Source organism: Euprymna scolopes, chromosome 3, assembly GCF_053919585.1.
Source record: "Euprymna scolopes isolate OS-2025 chromosome 3, ASM5391958v1, whole genome shotgun sequence".
Classification (NCBI taxonomy): domain Eukaryota; kingdom Metazoa; phylum Mollusca; class Cephalopoda; order Sepiida; family Sepiolidae; genus Euprymna; species Euprymna scolopes.
Window position 1 is genome coordinate 54,373,899 of NC_136484.1, and position 10,000 is coordinate 54,383,898.

General features: G+C 33.0%; 1 protein-coding gene across 1 annotated transcript in view; it reads left to right on the forward strand.

Moving 5' to 3' along the window:
- LOC145255513 (cyanocobalamin reductase / alkylcobalamin dealkylase-like) overlaps positions 1 to 10,000 on the forward strand; it is a 17,358-nt gene that overhangs the window by 6,347 nt on the left and 1,011 nt on the right. Inside the window, exons 2-3 of the mRNA XM_080113975.1 lie at positions 7,528 to 7,719; positions 9,110 to 9,262. Of these exons, the coding sequence (XP_079970101.1) occupies positions 7,528 to 7,719; positions 9,110 to 9,262 (345 nt within the window). The remainder of the gene's footprint in view (positions 1 to 7,527; positions 7,720 to 9,109; positions 9,263 to 10,000) is intronic.

The window sequence follows — 10,000 nt, forward strand, 5'->3', positions numbered from 1 at the left end:
AAATGCACATTTCCACACTTTATTCATGGACTTTAATTTTATTAATTTCATGCTCATGAGAAATCTAGAACATACAAGATTGAATACAAATTGTACATCTCCCATATAAAAAAAATAAACTACACTTGGTTAAATAAAATTTATTATCTGGAGTTTTAGATTGTGTTCCCGAGTTGTTGCTATTTACTGCTTTTTTTTTTTTTTTTCTCTTGTTTTTCTTGTTAGGAAAAGTGTTTCAACCTATGTTCCCGTCCCGTCACCATCACAGTTTTGGACGTCGGCGATTCCTCTATTCCTACACCCCTCAAATATATATCAAGATTAACTCTAACAACCATGTACTTAACGGAAAGCAACAAGTTTTATAATAGACGTTTATGACAACGACTTCAAGCAGTCTTTAAAACGTATTTTGGTTGATATATCCGGATTTCGCATTTTTCATTTCCCAAATGACGTCAGCTTCGGGCGGCCATGTTTTTCTATTACAACCTACAATTGTAAAGATTGCCTTTTATTTTATTTTTTAACTTTAAAAAGTGATCTGCCACTCTAACCTCCAAAAACATTTTAGAGCGGAGGATCACTTTCCTGCAATAATTTAGATGTAAAATGACCACCGATTTCCGGAAATGTAGAAAAAAGCTAACCAAATTTATCCCTTCTTTTCTTTTTCACAACAATAGCAATTCTGGCCAAGATCATAGTGTAGTATCTCTTCTGATGCTATACTTCACCTTTTCTGTCCTCAGTCAGTGGATGAGAAATCCTTCATGACTGAGACAATTTTTATTTTTTTGCTCTTATCCTGATTAACCCTTTTTGGGGAGCTGGATTTTCCCCACATTAAAAAACTCTGACCTTGTGGGGAGGCAAGTGAATAGGAACACTAACAATTGGGAGAGAGGCATTGTTTTTGTTTTTTTATGGATCCTTTTTTTTTAAAACGGGATCAAATATCTCACATATACGTATGAGATACGCAGCTCTGTGCTAGCATACCCCCTGGGAATCCTGTGTAAAACAATTGATCTGTAAAAAAAAAAACGTCTATATGTATACAAACATGTAATAATGAAAGCAAAGTGACAAATCAAAGAAAATATAATTCAATAAAACGTTTGTTTTATACAAAACAAACCATAAAATAGTCTTCATTAGAACTTGTACAAAGTGAGTGTAGGTCAAATTATTTATGTGCATGCATACATACGTATGTATGTGTATACATAGAGATATTGTATATGTGTACATATTGTATATGTAGACATTGTATACGTGTATATGTGAGATATGCATATACATAGACATATACATATGTGTATGCATAGAGAAGAAGTGTCGATTGGGAATGTCTATACAAGAATGGGTATTGTGTACATATGTGTATGAGTGAAGAAAAAGTTCTTTCATACGAGGATAGTGTGTATGAGCATTTAGTTATTGCAGCCATCAGCTTGAATAAGGAGAGAGACAATCTAACCAGTGTTATCTATAGCAGGTCATGAGAGCGAAAGACAGCGAGCGAGTCTATGCATCCCTTTAGTGCAGATCAGCGTGCACTTTAGTGTCACAACAAGAGAAAGTAAATAGAATCTGATGCCACCTAGTGGTATGTTTTTTTGTGTTTTTTTTTTTACAAGGCAATCACCAAGGCCTGAAGGCTATTCGAGGATAAGGGTTAATGAGTGTAAGTTGAACAGCACCATACTGATCGATAGTGGTGGAAATTGGTCAGAATTTGATTATTTTAGAGGACAACTCAATAAGAACTTGTTTATCTTGGACTTGAAGACAACCATGTTGTAGTCGAGTGAAAAGAAAACCCACTACATAGAGATCCACAGGCGGGCAGATATAGGAAAGAAACTTTGTTCATGGAATTTATATTTAAAATTAGTCACAGGTAGAAAGTGGGGTAAATTGTTGACAGTGGTTGTAGTTAGACTCGTGTTTATCATAAATGTTTTGCAGGAGGAACTAATGTGTGTGTAATTGTTTTGAGAAGGGAGTTAATGCTACTTTTCTGTGGTGCTTTTTTGTTTATCTTTTTTTTATTATTATTAATTTCTACAATTTCAAAGCATTTATGAAGAACAGTGCAAGTGATCTGATTAGTTTTTGTTTTCAGCTCAATGATTTCCGGAAAGTATTTTGGGCTTGACAATTCCATAAAGTAGTCAATTAACTATATAATGTTAAAACATTTTTTGTTGCACTGTGTTTTTTCTTTTGTGTGTGTGTGTTTCTTTTTATTTTGAAAAACTCGTCTTCTAAATATATGTGCTCTGACCATGTTTTTGCCTTCCATATTCAATCACTACCAGAAACGATGCCCAAATGAACCTCCTATGCATTAGTTTTCCCATGCAACATAAACTGGTGTTCAAGCGCACTTGTATAGCCTCTATGGGCACTGTCTTAACTTTTTAAAGAAAAACTGTGAAAATAGTACTCCAAAAAATTGAATGCAATAAAAGTACAAAAAAATCACTTGAGCAATATTCTACACAAGTGTACAAAAGAGAAAATAAAAAAATAGAAAAAAATTGGCTAAGATTAGTTATTGATGAGTATCGACAGTTCCTCGCCCTCCTTATAGTCTAGTCCTTGCTCCCTGTGACTTTTAGTTATTCCCTAAGCTCAAGGAAAACATTAGAGGCTGTCGTTTTGAGGTAATCGACGCAATGAAAGAGGCTGTGACAAGAGTCATTGACACACTAACACAAGAGGACTTCCATGGAGCCTTCCAGAAGTTCTTGGAATAGTGCAACAAGTGCATTGCAGCCGGAGGAGATTCCTTCGAAGTGGACAAAAATTTCATGCGTGTACTATCAATAAAAGTGCCCATACAAAAAAAGTCTGGAACCTTATCGAAGGCACCTCGTAATTAGTTCTAAATGCATTTTTCTGTGCAGCTGGCATAACGATTTCATTTCTTCTTTCTTGTATCCTTTTCATAACCATGTTCAGGTGTTTTCATGAGTCTCTTTTCTGGTCATTCTTATGAATCGTCCGTGTAGCTGTTTTCTTTCCACGTTTTGCACTGTGTATTATATTTTCAGGTTGCTCCTCTCTGTATTGTTCATGTTGACGGTATCTCTTACTACAGTTATCAGCCTTTTTTGAATTCTGGGTTATGTGTTTTTTCTAATGCTTTTTCTTATTATCTACAGTCTTCTATACTTATCAGTCTTCTTCCCCTTTCTCTTTTTCTGGGTTAGTCAATATCCTCATTCAGATGCAAGATATTCTGTACGTTCAATAGTTTCCTAGTCTTCTGGTCAAGATACCTGAATTCTTCTTTTGTTCAGTCTATGAATGGACCAGGATATCTTACTAATGATACGACGCAACATTTTATTCCTTTTACTAGAGTTTTACTATATAATTTAGTTTTTTTAGAGTTTTCTTTTTTTGGGGGTTTTCTTTTTGAATCTTACATTTTATTTTTTTCTGATTCAATGGTGTCGGCTTCCAGAACACCCAAATATTTATACATATTATGTCCGTCAAGTGCTCTCATCTCCATTTAGTTTGAAAGTTCCATGCCCTCTAATATCTCCAGTTTTCCCCTTTTCATCTTTAGCAGTGCATGCTTTTACATTATAGATGCCATTCGAAAGTACGAATTGAAGATTCTGGTTGTGTTTATAAGCTTTTCCAGTTCGGTTTTGCTTTTTGCAATAGCTTCTTGTTGTCCATATACATGAGGTGGTTTATTCTTTGTAAACTTTTATCCAGCATCACTTTTCCTCTAAATATGTTGAGTGGTACCATGGCTATGATAAACAGTTGTGATAATAGAGAGTCTTATTATCTGTATCAGGTGTTGTCCTCCAACTGTAAGTTCAAGTCTTCATGTTCCCATTGCTTTGTTAATAAGATTAATAATCTTATGTGTTATTTTGTACATACTTAAGCATTCATTATCCATGCCTGAGGGCTACTATTGTAGGCTTTCTTGTAGTCGATCCATGCCGTGGCTATGTTCTTTTTCTGCTTTTTACATCTTTCAAGATGTTTTGATTTATGTATAACTGATCATCTATCCCTCTTTTCTTTTTTTGTGTCATTTCTTTTCTTTGGAGAGTCAATGCTCATAAAGGGAGTGACAGATCTGTTCTGTCAGTTGTGCTGTTAAGATTTTCCATGTGTTTGGTAAACAGATTATTGGTCTGTAGTTGTTTCAGATTATTCCCTTTTCAGTATTTTTGTATTAATTAATTATTCAGCATCTTTTGTATTAATTAATTATTCAGCATCTTTTGTATTAGTGTAATATTCAGCATCTTTTGTATTCAGCATCTTTTGTATTCAGTATCTTTTGTATTCAGTATCTTTTGTATTCAGTATCGTTTGTATTCAGTATCGTTTGTATTCAGTATCTTTTGTATTCAGCATCTTTTGTATTCAGCATCTTTTGTATTCAGTATCTTTTGTATCAATGTATTAGATTGACAAGAGAGTTTTTACCGAATTTTTAATTTTAATTTCAAATGATCAATTTTCAAATTAGTTTTTGTTATAATACCTTTTACTTTATATAACACTTTAAAGAGCGTTTTTCACCTTCAATATTATTTAAAAAGCGTTTTTTACTCTATTTAATCGATTACATTACAATCGTTTTAAAACAATTATGCCTTCTTTTCAGAATGTTGAATACAAAATGAAAATAAAGCAAATTCGCACAATTTTTTATTTTAATTCAAGCTAGTTTGAAAAGCTACTGAAACAGTTCGAAATATCAATGAAGAGTTTGACCCAGGAACTACTACTGACCATACAGTACAATGGTGGTTTAAGAAATTTCATAGCGGCGACGAGAGTTTGGAAGGTAATGGGCATAATGGTCGGCCATCGGATGTTGACAATGATCAATTAAGAGCCTTATTGAAGGCAATCCATACACAACTGTTCAAGAACTTGCTTCTGAATTAGACGTAACATATATAACGACTTCCAACCACTTGCGAGAGATTGGAAAGACAAAACATTTGATAAATGGGTGCCTCAAGAATTGAACAACAACCAAAAAAAATGCCATTATGAAGTGTCATTTTCCCTTCTTTTATGCAACAAGAATGACCCGTTTCTCAACCAGGTTGTGACTTGCAATGAAAACTGGGTTCTTTACATCAACCAACGTAGCTCAGGTCAGTGATTAGATACTGACAAAGCTTCATGACACTCTTGAAGCTAGAGTTTCACCAAAAAAGGTCATGCTGATTGGTAGTTTGCAACTGGTGTCATTCATTACAGTTTTTTAATGCAGACAAAATCATTATGGCGGAAAAGTACTATCAACAAATGGTTGAAATGCATCAGAAACTTCGACAATAACACCCAGTATTAGTCAACAGAAAAGGCCCAATTCTTCTCCATGACAATGCCAAATGTACGTTGCTAAACCGACCCTGCAGAAGTTGAACAAATTCGACTATGAAACTCTGCCTCATCCACCATACTCTTTAGACCTCTCACCTACAGGTATTTGTTTTCAAGCATTTTGCTAACTTTTTGATTGAGAAATGCTTCAAAAACCTAAGCGATATCAAAAACGCCTTCAGTAACTTCATTGTCACCAGAACACAAGATTTTTACGTTACTGGCATAAATACACTTGTTTTGCGTTGGCAAAAGTGTGTTGATTCTGATGGTACTTATTTTGATCAATAATTTTTTTTTCTGACCAAGATATGTTCATCTAAATTTAAAAGTTAAAACCTCAAGAACTTTTTTGTCAACCTAATAATTTTTTCTTTGATCATCCATTTTCGTCTGTCTGTTTTACGGATATATCTTCTAATATTTTTCATTAGTCTTTCATGTAGTTTTTCATTCATTTTTTTAAACTAGTATGCATGCATTTCATTCTGGTCTGTTATTTTCCAATTTGCCATTTTTCTTAGGGTTTTCTTGGGCAGTTCTCCAGTAATTTCGATTTCTGTCTCTTTTTAAATTTCCAGAAGCTCATTATAAATGTTTTTTCAGTCATTTGGGATTTCTGTTACAGTCTTGTCACTTTCCCCATATTTTGTCCAAGAAAAATTTTGTTTCTGTCGAATCCAGTTATCTTGTTCTTATTCTTCCTCCATTTATGTTTTCATAAAAACTGGTTTTCATTGTTTTCAAAGGTCCTATTTTGTTTGTACTGTTCCAATTTGTATCTCCATTATCACAGTCTTCCCTCCTTTGTTGCTATATTTTATTTTAATTCTCCATATTTCTTATTTAGTTTTTTTGCTCTGTAAACCATATTTCCCTTCCATCCGTTTTTTTTTTTTTTTTTTTTTTGTTATCTTTCGTATTATTTCAGCTTCAGCTTCTTTTTAAAGTTTGTTCATCTGGTTTTCAGTTTTGATTTCCCATCTGAGCCTTTTTGGTCAATTCTTTTGCTGAGTTTCTACTTTAGGTTTAATACTTAAGTTGTTTATGTCTGCGATAGTGATAGTATCTGTTGAAGTCTATGGGAGGGGTCTGTTGTCTTTTTTTTTTCTAGTTTTGTTTTGTCCTCGTTCATAAAATGTTTGATGTTTTCAACTTCTGATGTTTTTTTTTCAATGAGTTCTGTGATTGTGTATTTATCGGACGCCTCAATTTCAGTGTTCATGTTTTAACAGTCTTCTACCTGTGAGTTTTTTCTTCATTTGTTACATCCATTATCTTTCATTGGATCATCATCATCATCATCATCATCATCATCATCATCATGGGAATGGTCGCTGTCAGCAAGAAATCAATAGTCAACGGTTGTTGCGATAATGCAAATTCATTTGCAAATGTTATCGAAAGAGGTGAAGAGTACTGGAAATCTGCGGGGGGCTTGTTGTCACTCAGCTTCCAGGGAACACCACAGGTTGTTTTCAAGGAGAGATGCCTGATGACCTGTGTGAAAGCTCCTTGTGAGCCAATAATATGGATGGTGCCGCACAAAAAAGTTATGAAAAGTTCAGGAGGACCAAGAAGGGAGAACCCTAATCAGACCTTCAGTGGAAGAGTGCTGAGAAAGCTGGGGCCTTTGGGAGGCTTTTTGCCATGTAAATCCCAAGGAATAAAAATGGCCAATGTCGACACGAAATCCATGTTAAGTTGTTAAGATAATATGAAGTCACCTGCGTTGGTTATCGAGAGAGGTGGAGAGCACTGCAAATCTAGGGAGACTTATGGTTATTCTGATTCCAGGAAACATCACAGGTTGTTGCCAATGAGCGTTCACTGATGATGGCATGTAATAGAACTCCTAGTGAGTGAATAATAATAATAATAATAATGATCATAATGATAATAATAATGACAATAATAATAATAATAATGATGATGATAATAGCGATGATAATGATAATAACATTAATAATAATGATGATGATAATAATAAACATTTTTATTATTTCTTTATAAAATCAATAAAAATAAATGTAATAAAATTTCACCTGAATTAAATTTATCCGCTTTTTTTAAACCTCTTATTAATTTTCCTTACTAAAAGCATGATGAAAAAAATATAATTTTTGTTATTTGCAGGTTCAGTGGTATAATGAACTTGTCGAAGAGAAATACCGTTTACCCTACGATGCGGATACCATTGGAGTGGCCGTTATTTCAACTCCGGATATGTTTGAGAAAGCTTTCAAAGAATACTTAGCCACTGGGCTTTATCAATCTGGCCCTCCGACACAGAAAGCCCTCATCTACTACATGGAGAAAGTTCAAAAGGTAATCATTTTCTCAAAGAACTGTAATTCCTTTTATTAATATAATCTGGAGAGTAAGAGGAGAGATGTGTATCCGTTTGTCTACTAGTGTTGGGATGATTAGTCGGAATCGGGAATTGGAAAAATCGAAACTTTTGGGTGTATCAGAATCGGTATTGGAATCCGAAAAAATTGTGCCTATTTTCTGATGCCAAAACGATTCCTTAAATTATCTTTTATTTATTATATATCTACCATGTTTAAATGATATATAAATATGCCTGCTTGATTGGCTGAATCTAGTCTTGGAGAAAAAAAGGCAAAAGACCCTAGTGTTTTAAAGTGATGTTTTGAATATAATAAACTAGTTATGACCAAAGTTTCATTTCATTTGGACAAAATACTAAGAAACGGGGCCTAATTAGAGTTGGGGCCTATTTTTATGGGTCACCCTGTATTTCTAAAAAAAAATCTTTTTTTTCTTTTTTTTTCTTTTTCTTTTTTTTTTCTTTTTTTTTTCTTTTTTTTTTTTTTTTCAAAATAGATTTTACATTTACAGCTTATTTTTTTATTGATGTAAAAAAAAAAAAAATATCAGAAATCAGAAAATATTTTTTGTTATACTGGAATTTTACAAATTATATGCAAATTGGAATTTTCCCCAATTGTATGTGTTTTTTTTTTTTTGTTTTGTTTTGTTTTTGTGCTATTTCAAGTGCTCCGATTTATGAAGCTCCAGTAACTTTTTTCGTTTTCTTCTTTAAAATCTTCTGTTGAAAACAGCGTCATCTTTTTGAGAGTATCCTCATGGTGTTCAAAAAAAATTTTGTTCTTGTCTTTGTGATGAGGATTTTGCAAATGTTGTTTCATCTTTGTTGGTTTCATAGAATAATTTATCAAAACTTTACAACAACTAACAGCCTTTCTTCTCTATTTATGAAGACGTATGTGAATCCATATTCAATAAATGCATGATCATATTTTCTTTTCTTTTTTTATACTCTGAATTCTGTAAATAAAAACAAGAAAAAGTTAAAACTATAAATATGTGGAAAATTCACCACCTGAGAACCCAAAATTCGCCCTTGGGGGTGAATGTTACTCCCATTGAGAACCTATGTTCTAGAGTGTTCTTTCTGAGAGGAGTGGGATTACCCACATGAAATACCCGACTTTCAACCACATTCTTTTGAAGATGCAAAGTAAATATATCTCGTAAGGAGGGGGGGTAACTCTGTTTAGACTATATAAATTAAAAAAATTAAAAAGAGAACAAGCCCATAATATACTGTTATTGGCGTTTGTATTGTTTTGTAGCCGTCCATGTTTATTGCAAAGAAAATTCACATAAAAATAACTCAAATACAATTAAAAAAAAAAATTTTATTTAAAGATACTTATATATTTGACAGATCTTGCCTGAAACTGACGTCAGGTGCTACTTTGATAAGGATGAAGAAAAAGGTATCTATCTGATACTGACACAAACTTCAACCCATGTTGCTGGCGGGGCATATTATTATCAGAGGAGAGATGTCACAAATGACCCCTGGGACAAAGACACGGTTTGTAACAGATTATACTGAGTTTTTATATATTAAAAAAAAATAGAAATTCATTTTTGTAAAATTATTTTTTGCAGCCGACATTTTAGCAGAGGAATACCATCAAATTGCGATAAAACCATTGAATATAATAAAAAGAATTGTGTGGAAATTTTTAATGTATAATTTTGCCTAACATTCACCAACAACATGAACTGGCTGCTTCGAAGAAGATGGGATTCTTCTACCATGCTAGAAAATTTGCATACATTTGAGATCCATGCATACATTTGAGATCCAACACCTCAAAATGTTAAATACATGACCTTTGTTAATACAGAAACAACTCAAATATTGATTTTTATAATTTGTTAGTCTATCTGAAAATTCATACGCTTGGCAAGAGTTATTGGATCATATCTCCAGAACACTTTAACCTCAAAGCTATTAGAAGCGATTCAATCCGTTGAAATTTTATGGCTGTTTTCTTCATCAAAATTACATTTAGCAGGAGGATACAAATACTATGAGACTACTTATTGAATGTTAGCATTAATTTTCAATAGATTTTTAGTAGTTTTATTGCATTTTTTTTTTACTGTTTTTGTTTTGCATTATTGAATTTAACTATTCATTTCGACATGAAAAGATTTGTAACCATTGATTGACTTAATGAAAACGGAATTTGTTGAATTTGTAGAGATGTGTTATATTTTTGCTTTTACATCTTATTAGAAATTGTTCTTGATTACTTTGTGA